This window comes from Danio rerio, chromosome 3, assembly GCF_049306965.1.
Source record: "Danio rerio strain Tuebingen ecotype United States chromosome 3, GRCz12tu, whole genome shotgun sequence".
In the NCBI taxonomy this organism is placed as follows: Eukaryota; Metazoa; Chordata; class Actinopteri; order Cypriniformes; family Danionidae; genus Danio; species Danio rerio.
The window spans coordinates 40,101,076-40,119,233 of NC_133178.1; the positions used below are offsets into that span (position 1 = coordinate 40,101,076).

The 18,158-nt window shown below is 36.2% G+C and overlaps 1 protein-coding gene across 8 annotated transcripts in view; it reads right to left on the reverse strand.

Moving 5' to 3' along the window:
• Nucleotides 1-18,158, reverse strand: part of sdk1a (sidekick cell adhesion molecule 1a) — a 534,279-nt gene that overhangs the window by 144,219 nt on the left and 371,902 nt on the right. For all 8 annotated transcript variants that reach the window (XR_012401153.1, XR_012401152.1, XR_012401155.1 and 5 more), the window contains 2 exons: nucleotides 13,038-13,174; nucleotides 3,060-3,207 (listed from right to left, as the gene is read on the reverse strand). Coding sequence is in view for 4 of the 8 variants with exons in the window: in XM_073944925.1 (XP_073801026.1) it covers nucleotides 3,060-3,207; nucleotides 13,038-13,174 (285 nt within the window). In the remaining 4 variants the exon portion in view is untranslated. The remainder of the gene's footprint in view (nucleotides 1-3,059; nucleotides 3,208-13,037; nucleotides 13,175-18,158) is intronic.

The following is an 18,158-nucleotide window of genomic DNA, read 5'->3' on the forward strand; positions in this document are numbered from 1 at the left end:
CTGCGCTCCACATTAACCCAAATGCCATGAATATTTTTCAAAGACAAACTAACAAATATTACATTTACAGAGTGGGATAAAAAGTCAGAAAGTTCAATTTCAATATTCACTTTGCCTGGAGAGGCATGCAACACACGACACTATTTTGGAAGAGCAGGTGCAAAAAATCAGTGCTGGGAGAGAAAAGATGTGAAGTCTGCAGAGAGATGATATTACAGCTCCACGTATCCCGCTGATTGCACGCTTTCCTTTAAATCGCTTGCTCATTAACAGCTCTTTGCATTTACTAAAACGCTTTCATTATTTACGCGAGCGTAAAAGGAAGTCTTTTTTTTCGGATGCAAAGACGGCTACCTTGATCCTTCCATTAAAGGTGAAAAGTCTTTTCAACTTTTCATTGCTTTCAACCGCTAGTTCAGTGTTGCATTTGGCTAATATAACATAGAGATGGCTTAAGACAAATAACTAATAGTTAATCAACATACCTCCTCAGTTAATTGATGACATTAAGAACTGCAAACATTTTCATAGTTTTCATATACACTCACTGGCCACTTTATTAGGTACACCTTACTAGTACTTGGTTGGAGCCCCTTTTGACTTCAGACCTGCCTTAATCCATTGTGGCATAGATTCAACAAGATATTGGAAATATTCCTCAGAGATTTTGGTCCATATTGTCATGATCATATCACACAGTAGCCGCAGATTAGTCAGCTGCGCATCAATGATGTGAATCTCTTGTTCCACCGCATCCCAAAGATGCTCTGATGGATTGAGATCTGGTGACTGGAGGATATTTGATTACAGCGAACTCATTGTCATGTTCAGGTCAGAAACTAGTCTGTGACGATTCGCACTTTATGACATGGTACATTATCCTGCTGGACGTAGCCATCAGAAGATAGGTACACTGTGGTCATAAAAAGATGGACATGTTCAGCAACGACACTCAGGTAGGCTGTGGCATTGACAAAATGCTCAATTGTTACTAATGGACCCAAAATGTGCCAAGAAAATATTCCCCACACCATTACACCACCACCACCAGCCTGCACCATTAATACAAGACAGGATGGATCCATGTTTTCATGTTGTTGACGCCAAATTCTGACCTTACCATTCAAATGTCGCAGCAGAAATAGAGACTCATCAGACTAGGCAACGTTTTCCAATCTTCTATTGTCTTGGTTTTGGTGAGCCTGTGTGAATTGTAGCATCAGTTTCCTGTTCTTAGCTGACTTGAGTGGCACCCAGTGTGGGCTTCTGCTGCTGTAGCCCATCTGCCTTAAGGTTGGACATGTCAAAGCATCAGAGATGCTTTTCTGTATAACTTGGTTGTAACGAGTGGTTATTTGAGGTACTGTTTCATTTCTATCAGCTTGAACCAGTCAGCGGCCACAGAACTGCTGCTCACTAGTTATTTTCTCTTTTTCAGACCATGAATTTTCTCTTTTTCGAACTCTAGAGATGGTTGTGCATGAAATCCCAGTAAATCAGCAGTTTCTGAAATATTCTGATGCTTGGTTTGAACTGCAGCAGTTGTCTTGACCATGTTGTTTTTTTTTAACCTATTAGAGTTATAGTTTTTACCAAGGGGATTTTAGGATTCTTTTTTTTTAAAACGGCAGACTTTTTTAAAAAAAACTAAATATTTGGTAGAATAAAATAGTGCAGTGTTTCTCATCCATCTTCTTGGAAGACCACCAGCACTGCACATTTTTCATGTATCCTTAACCAAACACACCTGATTCAGATCATCAGCTCATTAGCATAGACTTGAAGACCTGTAACTGATGTGACAAAGGAGACATCCAACACATACAGTGTTGGTGGTCCCCCAGCAACGAGGTTGAGAAACACTGAAATGGTGTATATAATCAAGGAATTTATGTATGAACATATTCTTCTGTAAAAGCCTTTAGAATACATATATATATAAACTGCAGTTTGGTATATTTAAGTGTTGATGTGAAGATTTATGACTGAGGTTAGGAGAAAAAAAAGGAAAGGAATAAGGAAAACATTATTAGTCTTTACATGAACAATTAATTATGCAGGTTAATCTACTAAAAAAAAATGTTTTCTTTGGTAGTCTTTTATTAAAATATAATCACTTTCTCAGGTGGCAAGGTGGCTCAGTGGTTAGTATTATCACCTCACAGCAGGAAGTTTGCTGGTTTGAGTCCCGGCTGGGCCAGTTGGCGTTTCGGTTTGGAGTTTGCATGTTCTCTCATGTTCTTTCCATTTACTTCAAACATTGCCGAACTACATTGTGGATCCGTCGGCGCCGCTTCAGTGGCGTTGCTTGCTGCAGAAGTTGGTAAACTTTCAAGTTTTCAAGCGCTAACCGATGCGTCAGCCAATCAGATCACTTTATGCAAATATCCAGCTTAGACAGTAGCCGATTGCGGACTAATTTCATTGGCTGACGCTTGAGACACGCTCTCCATCAAGTATTGATGCTGAAGCCCTGTGTGAATACCCCCAACACAATATTTAGTTTCAGTAAGAAATACGTAATCATACTAAAAAAAGTCTTCTGATTCACACACACTTTTAGCTTCTTTTTTACTCCTCAACACTCAACTAAAACATGATTAATTCTAAAGTGAGACTTTGCGATTAAAAGATGTGATACTCGACACCTCAGTCTAACAGAAAAGGCCTGTTTTACCACGTTTTAGCAGATGAACCTCAGAGGAGCGAATGTGAAAGTGGCGTCCGTCGCCCACAGCTGCAGGCCCGTGAAAACCAACAGCTCCGAGTCTGATTAGAGCGAGAGGTGAGAGCAGAGGCCTGACACTGAGAGAACCCAACAGTGCTGTGATTTCGGCCACAGCAGGACACACTGACAACTGTGGGTGGAGGATCAGTGACAGAAAACACACTTAAACTATGACATTCCTGAGGGGCGGCAGCAGAACAGAGTGTGATGGGACATAACAAGCCTGTTGTTGACCAAGCTTGAGTGTAAAAAAAAAAAGAAAACACGGAAAACTGCAATGAAGGGTGGACAACATGTGAATAAGCAGCTGTTGACAAATGTGGCCTCCTACCTGTTGGTTTCGGTGCTGTACTGGCCCCTGCCCACCTGATTGACAGCACAGACCCTGAACTGGTATGACCGGGCAGGTGTGAGGCCCTTCACCATCGCTCCCGTCCCAGAGGGGTCTACGTCAGACAAATACACTCTCCACGGAGAATCTGATACACAAGAGAGAAGCAGAATGTATAAGAAATTATATTATATTATATTATATTATATTATATTATATCGAAACAGTACAGAAGTAAAAATAACATTTTAAATATCTTTTCAACTGTCCTGTAGCAGCTCAAATAGAAGAATGTGGCACTTGCATTGTAAGGTTGTGAGTTTAATTAATTGGCAAAGTAAGAACTGCTAAAATGTGTACACTAAAATGTTGAAATGAACAGTTACTTTGGATTTAGTGTTCACATAAAATGAAACATGCATAGATATTTTATATACATGACATAAGAAAACATAAGAAAATTGTCTACTTTCATGTTTTAAAATAATGTGGTCAAAATAAATAAAAAAATGGATTAAATTATGATTATTTTATATAAATTATTATTATTCAGCATAACAAGTACATTTATGTAATCAAATCACTTGCTTGATCCCTAAACAGAGTATTTTACTGACAACAAATGTTTCTTCTGAATATGCCAGATTTTATGATTTCATGTAGTATAAACTATTATTTCTCTGAATGAGCTTTTAGTATCTTCTTTAATTCAAGGTATGAATTTAATCAATAAAAAAATAATAATAATAAACTAAAAATAAAGCACAAATTAATAGGTGGAAAAATATAATATAATAAATAATAAATAAAATAATAATATAATAAATAAATAATGTTCTTGTCTTAATTAAGAAAACATTAAATAGCATACTTAACAAAAGTAAAAATAAGTTTTCAAACCAAGACAACATTCAGGGGTGCATTTCAGAAAACTATTGTTATCTAACTAAGGTCACAAGTCCCATCGTTACAGACATAGTTTGTTGATTTAGAATTTCTCAAATCCATAGTTCCTGGATGTGTTTTATTTCCAATTATCCCCCCTATGCCCTATTAATGTAGAGAATTCTAACATTTAAACCAGGAATGATTAAAACAAACAAACATTAAAGTCATCTGTCTTAGGTGTAATTTGCTTTCAAAGTATTTTTACAGTTCAGTTTTAGCCATCTTCATATTGACAATTGCGTTCACATTTATTTTGAACGCAGCCATCGCTCATGACGAAAGCTATAGCTGACCTATTATTTAAAAGCGGAATTTTCATTATGTCTCAAAACAAACAAACAAACAAACAAAAATCTGTAGACCTATATGACATGAGCTTGTTGGTTATAACATTTCTGCAGTGGTTTGAATGTGTCAAATTGTAAAAAAAAGGAATAATATTTCCCAGAGATGGGTTGTGGCTGGAAGGCCATCCGCTGCATAAAAACGTGCTGGATAAGTTGGTGGTTCATTCCGCTGTGGCGACCCCGGATTAATAAAGGGACTAAGCCGAAAAGAAAATGAATAAATGAATGTATGAATTTATGAATTAAAAAAATAATAATAATAATTATTATTATTAAGTAGGATTTTTTTTCATTTCTTAACAAATAACCTACTGTAAATTAGACCTACAACCATTAACGATTTATATGATTTATATATGAGATTATAATATGTGTTAGCTTAGTGATTTTATATGGAATATTCTCCATAATATTTGTAAAAGAAACCTATGTGTCATTTACATATATTTCAATTAATCAGGGAAAAAAGTGCATGTTTTTACCAAAACTAATTTGGATTTTTTTAATGCGTGTGCATGTAAAACAAAATAACTTGCACAAAAACTTATGTTTTTTTTCTGTAAAGTATCCCCTTTTTCATCCCATTGAGAGCGTCATTATGGATGGTTTGTGTTATAACTATCGTGGTTCAAACGATGGATGTGCAACCAAGCGGTTTGGTAAAACACTTTTCACTACATTGTTCTTTTTCCGAACAATGCATCGTGTTATAATAATTCAGCTGCGAGTTATGTCATTGCTTGGGAAATGCACCCCAAATTCCTCTATTATTCTATTACTCTATTATTAGTTATTCAGACCAGCTGCCCTTGCATGTTACATGTACATTGCATTTACATTTATTCAATTAGCAGACACTTTTATCCAAAGCACATTATATGCTCCCTGAGGTCTCTGTCTTGAACTGGTTCATTGTCATTACGGGTGTCGTTATTTCATGTCAGTACTTGTCGCTGTCTAGTCTTGTCTTGCTGAGTTCAGTTGAGTTGAACCCAAGTCAAGTCATGTTTTTGTTTTCCTTTTTGTTGATTAAAATCCACTGGCTGTTGCAACTGTGTCCTCATCTCCTCATGAGTCCTCATCGCCTCTTTCTCTCAAAAACCTTGACAAAATAATACCAAAATACTGCAAAATATCTGAGTCTGCCCAAACTTGATGGATTGATGAAACAACGAGCCCAAAGATGCTTTGAAAAAGTGGACATGACAACACATCAAGAGCATGTTTTTATGAAGCAGGAATAAACACAACCCCTTCTGTCATCTGTGGTTTAAATCAAATTGTAGAACATAACAAAGCTTTGGTGAAGAAAAAAAGCGTGAGATGTGAGAGGGCTAAATACCAATCATCAGTTTTGTCGTATTTTGTCCACACAAATTTTTTTTATGGTATTTACTGTAAATTTGAATGCAGGCTGTCAACTCTTTAAACTTTATGTTGCTTTGACCTCTATTGATCATTATTCAGTTCTTATTAAGAACTAATGAAGTAAGTGAGCCATATCAAAGATCAAACCCAGCATATACTGTATTGTACCTTAATAATGATGCAAACTACACACAGAAAAATACATTCACACAGAATCAACACAATCTCACGGCAATTCGTAACTTTTTCATTTAGTGGCTAATTCGTACAAATTCGTACAATCTAATTCGTACATTTTAGTACGATTTGCGTATCCCCCAATGACGGTTGGGTTTAGGGGTGGGGTTAGGTGCCACGCCTCCTTTTTAAATTCGTACATTTTCTTATGACTTAACTCGTACTAATTCGTATGAATTAGCCACTAAACTGCCAAAACGTAAAATACTTACATTTTCTCGCGAGATCAGGCAGCACAGAATACAAATGCTACATTTTAAAAATTAAAAATCCACTTAATCCGTCTTTTTTGGGATGAGATGTTAAACTGAGGTCCTGACTCTCTGTGGTCGTTAAAAATCCCAGGATGACCTTCAAAATTAGTAGGGGTTTATCCCCTGGCACCCTGGCCAAATTTGCCCACTGGCCTCTGTCCATCATGACCTCCTAAACATCCCCATATCATAATTGGCTTTATCACTCTGTCTCCTCTCCACCAATCAGCTGGTGTGTGGTGTGCGGTCTGGTGCAATATGGCTGCCATCACATTATCCAGGTGGATGCTGCACACTGGTGATGGATGAGGAGATTCCTTCCCCCCAAAAAAGTGCACATTGTATTTGATTGTTTACTATCATTGTTTCATCACACTAGGCCACTTACGGCCATTTCTTCATTGGGCATACCTAAAACTTTGCTGTTTGTTCAAATATTCACTTAACTGTAGTTTTACATGTTTTGCTCTTCTAGGGACATACAGTATTACAGGGCGTTTCTATTCTTAGATCTTTACCTGAGATGTGAAAAATTTTATTTCTGATCACACTTTATTTTGATACTCCGTTCAAATTAAATTGCACCTAATTCCCATTAGATCATAATTAGACTGTAAGGTTGGGGTTAGGTTTAGTGTAAGTTGGCATGTACTCCCAAAGTTTCTAATAGTCAGTTAAATGTATGATAAAGGAGCAGTATCAACAGGTAGTAAGCAGGCAGTCTACTAATACTTAAAATAAAGTGTTACCCAATTACTACAGAAGCTAATTTTAACTTAATTTGGATTCTTGTGCTATCTTACAAAATCATATCTTATATCTAGTTAGGAAATCTAAAATTGTGTAACCAAGATCGACAATCGACTCCTAGGTCTGTTTCTGTCTCTCCTAGTTACCGAACAACCAACACTGTGCAAGCTGCTTGTGAGTTAGCCTAAACAAAATAGATAAACAAAACTGTTGAAACAAATAAACAACAACAAAAAAGTCACCGGCATTATAACAGGAAATGTTCTGTGACACTTGTTTGTCCCAGTAATGCTAGCTGCTCCTGTGCTACCTGCACTGCAATATCATGTTGCACAGCAGTCTAGAGTTACTGGTGAAGAGTTTTAATCGTTTTGTCAAGGAAAACACCCATCTCCAGGGCCCTCAAATGGCCTCTCTTTAGGTAAACATTTTTGTGCTTAACTTTTAGTCATCAGTAAACATAATGGTACATTGGACAATGCAAGTTATTTTTATGTCAGCTTTCAAATTTTGAAATTAGGACTGCTGTCGGGTGTGCCTGAAGTTAGGTTTAAGGTTTTGTCAAGATTTGTTTTCAAGTTAGGATATCTCTGTAATACACCCTTCCTGTATCTGCAGATAGTATAGAACATTTTAATTGAATGGGGCCAGTGTTGAATTTAGGCATGGGCAATATGGGTGATACACCACCACCCAACCCCATCCACGACACGCCCCACATGCCATGTCATGAATAAACATTGTATAAGATGTTATGCATGCTTACCTTGCTAAAAAAGCTTAAATCAGCCTAGGCTGGTTGGCAGGTTTTAGCAGGTTGATCAGCCTGGTTTGCCCATTTGCAGGCTGGTTTCCAGCCATTTACAGCCTGGCCTTAGCTGTTTAGCTTAACCTATTTTTTTCAGTAGGGTATGGCTCCATGTATGTCTGTTGTCCATTTTTCGTAAAAAACAGAAAACGGGATTTTGGCTTGATTTTAGTTTTTTCTGGGAAAACTGATAAACGACTTTGAAATCCATTATCCACACACAGGCGATGCAAATATGCCTATTTTCTCTGATTGGTTAAACAAATCTCAGCTTGTGACTTAACCTCTATTCATTTAATAAAATAATGGTCTTCTGCTATAGCCTACCATGGAGGACAGATCCTAGCTCGGGCTATTTTCTGGGTTTAATGTTTCACAAAAAAATTAATCAGCACTCAGGCTTTTAATTAGCTGTGCACAATTCTGTGGTGAGGCTGTGGAGCAGACAAGATGCTCAGATCAAATAAAGTAAATTATGGTATTATACCGACGGGAGGGAGTGACAGAGACAACTGGAGGTAAGATCCACAATGCAGGTTTATTCAGCGTCAGGCAAGCAATGATCAAACAGGTGCAAACGGGTATATTCAGGCAGTCCAGAAGCGTAGTCATATAAACAGGCAACAGGTCAAAAGGCAGGCGGCTAAACAGGATAACAAGGATTAGCTAACTAAGCTAAGGTTGGTACATGGAGAAACAGGACAGGGAAAACGCGTTGTAGTGTTACTGATACAGCTAACAAGACTCGGCAACCTGGGTGAGTGAATGAGTGGTTTATGTAGGGTCTCTAATCAGTCTCTGAAAGTCCTCAGGTGTGCGAATGTAATCAAGCTAGATGAGTGAGCAGGCATGAGTGTCTGGGAGAAGTGCATGCATGCATATGTAGTCCAGAAGAAGGCGGAAGTGTAGTCCTAGTGTTCGTGTGAGAACCAGCGATCTCTGGAGAGCGATCGCTGGTTATGTGACAGGTATAGTAAATTTAATAAATCATTTAATTAAATTTAATTATTTAAGAAGCGAAATTGTGTTTTAAAAATTGTATTGCCTATACAAAGGGATTTAACAAGCAAAGTGCGACACCAAGTCTTTGTCATTGTGTTTAAAGCAAATTCAACAGTCTTATATGTCATATACGGTAGTCAAAGAGAATATGAGTCTAACCACCCAACATGTCCAAAATAAATCAAAACAGTTGTGTTTGACCTTCCTTGACTTGTACAGTAGTATCTATGCAATCATAATGGATTGACGGATATCATTATATTAAACAAAGGAATTTAAAGTTAGCATCTTTCTGTAATACACACCAATTTTTACATGACTAAAAACCATGTAAATAAACTCTGAACAATGCTTCCATTAGTCATGTTTGCATAAAACCTTCCTACGATAATCCTTATTTAACTAAACTGTAATAATATTTATAAATGTTAACAATGAAAATAATCATACAGTGTTACCAAACCTTGTTTTTCTATCTATTAAAAGACACACGGTGGCATATATAGAATTACATAATGTGCATAATCAAGCGTAATCACGATGATACTTGTCAAGTTCTTTCTTAGCATAAATTAGTCTTCCACTCATAATTACATAACATGCTTGAGTCTGGCATACAAGCTGGCCATTAATACTTAATGACACTTAACGACCACCCTCAGAAATTATACAACAGGCTTCAAACAGCATCAAGATATCAAAGCCACCATTTTATACACTTTAAACAAAACCTTGACTTGTTTCTTCCCCTGTAAGACTCTCTAAATGGCCAAGAAAATTACTGATTGCACCTGAAATCAGAGTCTCTGCTCAGAAAATACATTTTAGTCTTAGCAAGAGCAGGTTTTTCTCACTTTCTCTGAAAGGTGTTTCTAATGGGACTTCCAGGGCCTATTACAACCTGCACCGGTAATCTTCACCTTCACTTCAGCACATTCCTCACTGTCCTCTTCCAGTCCCAGAAGATCAATCTAGTTGTGTGTTTTATTCCTCCTTAGTGCTGTAATACTAGAGCTTTTTACACCGGCGGGTGACACTAACTGAGATCAACTGGTACATGTAGGATGCAATGTGGAGACAGAGAGCGGCTGTACTCTTGCTTTCGCACTGGCTGAACATTCACATGCATTATGGGTGGTTGTGAATGGGGCTCTGAGCACAGTAGATCCCTTCGCACTGCTGTTCGGCTCAAGTGGGATTCACTTTCAAATTCTGTCGCTGAGCCAATGGTTCTACAGTGGCCCCAAAAATTGTTTAGGCACCTTATTCACACTTTAAAATTATTTGATTTCTGAACTATATTCTTTTGACTGAGCCTTTTTTGGCTTTGGATGTCTTTTGATCAAATGGTGTCAAGGTGATTTTTTTTTTCAAATTTTTTTCAAGTCAAATTTAAGCACTTTTAAAGCATTTTTTGGATGAGTAAAAAAAATAAAGATGTTTAATTGAGGAAAGACTCATTGAAGACATTGAACATTCATGTTTTCCTTGACATAACACTTGAAGTAAATAAAAAAACTTCATTTGTAACTCTAGACATGTTAAATGCATTTTAAAACCAGGGCAAATTACATATTTACATACAGTTGAAGTCAGAATTATTTCCTCCAATTTCTGTTTAACGGAGAGATTTTTTTCAACACATTTCTAAACATAATAGTTTTAATAACTCATTTCTAATAACTAATTTATTTTATCTTTGTCATAATGACAGTAAATAATATTTGACTAGATATTTTTCAATTTATTTCTGTACAGCTTAAAGTGACATTTAAAGGCTTAATTAGGTTAATTAGGTTAACTAGGCAGTTTAGGGTAATTAGGAAAGTTATTGTATAATGACAGTTTGATCTGTAGACTATCGGAAAAAAAATAGCTTAGAGGCTAGTAATTTTGACCTTAAAATGGATTTAAAAAAAAATTAAAACTGCTTTTAATGTAGCCAAAAAAAAAAAAAAAAAAAAAAACAAAGCAAATAAGACTTTCTCCAAAAGAAAAAATATTATCAGACATACTGTGAAAGTTCCCTTGCTCTGGTAAACATCATTTGGAAAATATTTAAAAAAGAAAAAAATTCAGAGGGGGGCTAATAATTCTGACTACAACTGTACATATACTTCATCACATTATATCAGATGCCATTTGCTATAGTATTCTATTATAAAGTATAGTATTCTAAGGAAAATTTTGATGACATGTTTGCTCTGAGCGTAATGCTGAAAAAAAAGCTAAAAAAAAGACACATCCGCAGACTCCAGCCTTTTCACTTTATGCAAAAGCAAACATATTTATTTTATTTAAATAATTATTTTTGCCCATTTAGTAAGATAAATCATTATTTTCAAGCAGTTTCAAGCACTATCCAAAATCAAAGCACTTTTCAAACCTTAAACACAATTCAAATTCAAGCTTTTGCACAGAATTCCAGCACTAAACAGTATACACCAGGGCTTCTCGAAGTCCAGACTCCAGTTCAGATCCAGACCTGTAGACAATTCAGTCGGGACCCACAACCATTTCACATTTTTGGAGCACTAATTGTGTGTAAGGAATTAAAAGTGTGGATTTACTACTTTGATAAACATATTTTAAACCTGTAAACTTGTTAGTTTCATTGTAATGTTTGTTTAGATTTTGTGATTTCTATTGTGATGGTCCAAAATAAAACCGAAGGTTATATTTAAAATTTTCCCTTGTGACACTGTATTGACATCCAGTCAACTTATAACATTCGCCATAATCGGGTGACACTCCTAACCACATTGAGCATTTAAATGGGTGAAGATGCCAGTATCAGGAAAAAAGTTAAATAAAAGAGTAGTTGAGTTATGTAAGTGTATGTTTATTAAAAACAAGTTTTGTTATAACCTAATTTTCTGGACTTTGAATTGAGATTTTGAGAACCCATGATTTACACTAATATCAATTCACATGTTCAACAATACCTGATCAGCTAATCGCATGACAGCAACCGAAAGCATTTAAGGATGCAGATGTGGGCAAGATGCTCTGCTGAGATTTAAACTGGAATTTTAAGTGACTTTAAACATAGCATGGCTGTTTAGAGTATTTTAGTAACTGCTGATCTACTTGGAATTTTACAAAAAAACATCTCTGGGATTTACAGAGATGTTTATAGAAAGTTCTGTAAGCCTGTGAGAGTTACACATATATATACATGTATATCAGGGAGCAGAAATGTTTAGAGAAAAAGCATCAGGAAATAGAAAATAAATAAATGAAAAATAATTGGTAAATTTTTTTTTATATAAAAACTAAATAAAAATAAATGCTCAAACATTTTAAGATGAATAAAACCATATATATAAAATAAACTAACAGATAAACAATGGATTAAAACCTTGCCACAAAATAATAAACACAAAAAAAGATAACGTAGCCAGCTCGGCTGAAACAAGGCTTAACTTGGGCTGTAAGTGAAAATCTAATGGACATCTAAGAATAGCCCAAACTAGACTAACCGTAAAATAGACAGACTTTACATGTGTAGTCATTCATTTCTATTTATTAGACGAGTAGTCTAGTTTTGGCCCATTCCTAGACGTCTATTACATTTTCACTGACAGCCCAAATTTAGCCTGGTTTTAGCCAAAACGACTATGTTTAGATGTCTATTAGACAGCTATTAGACATCTTTTACAAACAAATGCTGGTTATAGTGGGGTCTATGGCAACTAAAAACTTCAAAGCCCCTTGTTTATGTCTTACACACAAAGCTTCAGGTTCACAGTCTTGTAAAAAAAATAACTAAATAAATAAACAAACATTTCCCCCCTTGCATATGTTACTTAGCAGTGTTGTAATTCTACTCACAGATCTTTGGTTGGGGTTGTGGCTCATACAACTCTTTTATGAAGACTTTTAAAATCCCTCTGAGAAAAATAACTGGAAAAAGCACTTCCGAAATCAAGGCTGTTAAAAAAGTGCCTTAGTTCAGCCTACATCATCAAATTACCGTTACATAGAAAGTGTTAAAAAGTGTAAACCCTGACAAACTGATCTTGCTAAACGTTATAATACCTTTATGATATGCGTTGGATAATGTTAGGCACTTCTGAAATCAAGGCTGCTGAAACAGGCACTGCTAGGAACATTATGTCTTTTTGATATGGGTTGGATGAAGTTTACTACCAAACTACCATTTTAAAATGCAGCACAACTGGTTAATTACTTGACGTTGCTGTATGCAGACAGTGACGCATGAAGGAGTGTGTGAGTATCTGTGTGTGTGTATATATCTTACTGTTCTCTGAGAGCTCAACCACATAATGCAGCAGTGGGCTGTTTCCATCAAAGGGTCTCATCCAGGACAGGTCCACACTACGGCTGTCGTTGGCGTTCAAGCTGGCCTGTAGGTTTCGAGGCGAGTGTGGCAGCTCTCTATAAGGACACAAAACACTTAAAATAAAACCTGTGGACTGGATTGATGGCATAGTAATAAAAGAAAGAATATTAGGTTTGCTGCTGATTTCTGCTGCCCATTTTCAGATCTCCCCACACATTAACTCCCACTGTCGTCTCTTTTCCATGTTCAAAAAGTTATTTTATTCCAAATTCAGCCATAATCTCACAGCAAGTCCGCGGCAGACGTTCATTTGCATTTGCCTTGATTTTTTCTCCACGCTAGTTAAAAAAAATTGTATTGATTACTTTATTAATCATTTCTGGGCAGGAGAGGCTTCCTGCTGAGACCAGACACCGAGGATTCACTGAAGTGCTTGGAAAGTTTGTTTTTGTACTCTAAATTAAATCCATAGAGAGAACCATCCAAAGCTTCACTTTCTTTTTTTTTTTTAGGTTCGATCTGGCTAGGGAGGAAGGCTATGATGTTTCTACAGGTGTAAAAGAACTGATAGTCCTTCACAAAATGTTAAAGAGATGATGTTACAGTAGTTGTTAACCAGCAAATGAAATCCCTCATTTAACCATAATTTAGTACAATTGTTTGTAAAATTAAAACGTAAAACAAATTTAAAAAACAATATGAAAAAATATTCATATTCAAGAGTCATTCTATCATATATATATATACTGTATATATATATATATATATATATATATATATATATATATATATATATATATATATATATATATATATATATATATATATCTATCTATCTATTTATATATTTATTTTTTATATTTAATAGTTCTGCTTGGCAGTTAACCTGTAGTAAGAATACTTGACCCAGTAAGCTACAAACAAATAAACATTAGATTTCATTGGAAAGAAGACACTTTAGGCTTAACTATGATCCATGAAAAATAAATAAAGTTATACATGCTGAAGTAATGAGAAAGAAAAATTGTACTGTGTTAGATATTTCATTGCCTTGGAATTATAAGGTTTTATCTGCGTTCTAAATAATTTTAAGATACTGAGCTTTAACGTTTTTGCATTTCATATAGCAACAATATGTGTGTAACATTTCTCTTTAATTAACATGACAGAGACCCTAAATGTAGTCTAATTGTAAGTTATCAAAATGATCTTAAATTTGAAAATTGGGGTAAAACAAACAGGGCAAATGCAGATAGAACCTTCCAATTCTAAAAAAGGCATTTTTGCTTGGAATTATTAGGTTTTATCTGGCAGATCATTAATTGAAGCATTACTTTTCAAGAAATACAATCAGTCCAAAGGTGAATTGGGTAGGCTAAATAGTCCATAGTGAGTGTGAATGAGTGAGTATGGGTGTTTCCCAGAGATGGGTTGCAGCTGGAAGGGCATACGCTGTTTAAAACATGTGCTGGATAAGTTGGCGGTTCATTCCGCTGTGGCAACCTAAGATTAAAAAAGGGACTAAGCCGAAAATAAAATAAATGAATGGACCTTTTATCATTTTCCGCAAATAAATATACTGATTTGTAACATTTTAAGACATGTTATCATCAGTACTTTATAAGAATAAAACACAAATTAAGTTATCTTTTACTAAAAACACCAAATACAGAGAACCAAAATGTAAATTTAACTTAAACATTTTTTTTCAGAGTGGGTGTCATGGTGGCTCAGTGGTTAGTAATGTCGCCTCACAGCAAGAAGGTGACTGGTTTCAGTCTCGGCTGGGCCAGTGGGCATTTCCGTGTGGAGTTTTCAGGTTGTCCCCGTATTTGCCTGGGTTTCCTCCAGGTGCTCGGGTTTCCCCCACAGTATAGGTGAATTGAATTGTATCAGTGTTTCCCAGTACTGGGTTGCGGCTGGAACAGCATTCATTCATTTTCCCCCGTGGGGGCAGCAGCCTTAGGAGAGAACAGACTTCCCTCTCCCCAGACACTTCCTCCAGCTCCTCCGGGGGAGATTACTTACAAATAAGTATATTTAATTTACAGAAAATGACAAAAGGTCCATTCATTCATTTTCTTTTCGGCTTAGTCCCTTTATTAATCTAGGGTTGCCCCAGCGGAATGAATCACCAACTTATCCAGCATTTGTTTTGCGCAGCGGATGCTCTTCCAGCTGCAACCCATCTCTGGGATACATTCTCATATCTGGGACACACTCGTTCATACTCATACACTAAGGACAATTTAGCTTAATTCACCTGTACCGCATGTCTTTGGACTGTGGGGGAAACTGAAGCACCTGGAGGAAACCTACGCGAATGCAGGGAGAACATGCAAACTCCACACAGAAACGCCAACTAACCCAGCCGAGGCTGGAACCAGCAACCTTCTTGCTGTGAGGTGACAGCACTACCTACTGCCCCACTGTGTTGCCACAAAGGTCTACTACAAACAAAATTTTGTTTTCAGACTTTAAATATTCTCCTGTTAATTTGTTTTAATCTGGCCTTAGTAATAAAAGCATTTTCATGGCTAACATGGAAAATCAGATTACACTAGCAACCAAATAATAAAAGAAGAGCTCAGTACTGATGCTTTTGCTCATACTGTTGAATCATCAGTATTTCGTAGTAAATGTGTGGGCTGTGAAACGGACAATGGATGGGTGACTTCAGCCACTAGGGAAAGTCCTCCTGACAACATGCCTGATTCCACACAACCATCTGATTCCGCCACGGCATCTTCTCCAGTTTAATGAGGAGCCAGAAAACCCACAAACAGATAATGAGTCTTAGTTCCACACAACATTAGCCTCCTGAAATCTGCATAAAGTACACACACCCGCTGGTTACTGCCGTCTTCCAGCGGTTTATTTCTGGAGAGCTTCTGAGGGGATTTTATTCCCTCATCATATTGTGGTACAGAGTCATAAGCAAAGGCTTTAGGTGTTAAAATGTTTACGCTGCCAAGATGCAGCTTTTATTTTGGGTTTAAAGAATTCGACTGGCACACACAGATCCGAAATAGAGTTTCAAATAGCCAGGATGAAGAAATCTACCCACTCAGAGGCTGGTCAAAAGGTCAAATGCTTTTTATGGGATGGTCTGGACATATATATATATATATATATATTTTGCTTTTCCTGGATGGAGACTTAGTAAGCAATCCCTTTGCAAACTACTGTAGCTACTTCAATAACTAGGATTTTCTTTTAAAAGGAAAAGAAAGCAGAAGAAGCTTCTTGTGATTAAACAAGTTACAATTAGCAGATGGTTGATGAATCTGAAAATTGAGTATAAGCAGTTGGAATCCAGATGGAAAGGTTACACTGAAAAAGGTTACTGAGGAAAGGTCAGTCGCTCCTGCTGAGAGCAGCAATCCACTTTGGTAGTGAATGCAGATGCTGGTGTTGGTAATCAAACAAAATGCAGAAGAAATAGCAATAAAATAACAAAAGCATAGTGTTAAAATGGATTTTTTTGAAACGTCATTGCCCTGACAAAACATTAACTGCATTTATATGAGAAATTTGATTGGTGTTTAACTACGTATATAGAACTAATTTCTACCACACTCAAGGCTTGGGATGATTTTCGTGCACACATTTATCACTAACATTTAACGTCTTGTAACTAAACAAAGGGCGCCAAAGTGAGTGTACACACCAATACGAAAATCTACAAAAGAAAATATGTCGTTTAAAACAAAAAAGAGAGCTTATTTTTTACTTAGAGCTTATTTTTTATTAACTTTAATTCAAAGCATCAAGAACTGGTTGACCAATGAGATTGCTGCTTTTGTTCATGTTCCTTGAGCTTCTAAAGTTACAGTAAACAGGATTTGATGGTGAGTTTCAGCTTATATTTCTTTCCAGCAAACCTTTAAGCAGATGTTTGTGTGCTGCTGTGAAGGAAGTTAAACAGAAATGGAAAAACTTATGCGATAAATACACAAAGAAAAAACGTGAAGGTGACTTCTCCTTTTGGGTGAGTGTCAGATGAGTAATCAAATACAGTTGTGTATATCTGCTTTTCAGTAAGAGCCATCTAACCTCAGGAAGTCATTTTGAAAATCACTTGGGTATAAATGTTGATAAACGCTTATGATAAGTCTCGAAAATTGTTGTGCGAGAGCGCTTAAACATTGTTTGTTGTTATTAACTTGCAAATGTGTGGTTTTTAGTGTATTCCTATGCAGTTGGGTCAAAGCACCCATCAAGAAGTCTCTGCTCACTACCACTTTTTATCAGGATGAATGGTTAACATAGTGGCACTGTGTAATCTGAGAAAGATCTGAGATAACATGCTTTCTGATAAACATGAGCACAACATGGTTTCTACAGGTTTCATGTCAAATTTAACATTTTTAAAGACCTTTTCAAGACTATTATGAATGAAATTTCAGACTTACACAAGGCTAAACGCTAAGAGTTTTTTTTCTAATTGCCCAGTTAAAACATTAAAAATACATATTATTGAAAGGAAGATAATCAAGCCATATTGGTAGATAGAGCTGATAAATAAAATTTTGCTAAAACTTTAATTGAGATGGAATGTTTGATTGAATAGGTGTTGGCCCGATTAAGCTTTAAATGGACATAGGAAAATTAAGACCTACAACACAATATTTTAGTGAATTTAAAACTTTTTGTTTTTGAAATTTAAGAGATTTTAAGACCGCACGGATACCCTGAACCAGCTTAAATTTTGTAGCACTGTATTGAGAAATTATACCATACCTGTACATTACTGAACTGTATACTGCTAAAACTTCATCTGGAACCCAAAACTTTCCCAAAACTGTATATATACACAGTATACTAAGAATGTTCACTTTTATTATTATGAATGGGAGTAAGCGAGATAAGCGGTATGACAAAATAAATGTGGAGTGAGTTTAGTATCTCTTTCATGTACGACTTCCTCTGAATACGTGTGTCTGTGTGTATTTTTGAGACTCTCCTGGCAGAAGCAGGCAACTCGTACCTTTCAGCCAATCAGATGAAAACTGTACTCGATGTGACCCACTCGGCACACCTTTCGCGTAGTCTGGGAAAGAAGAAAGAAATGCGCAG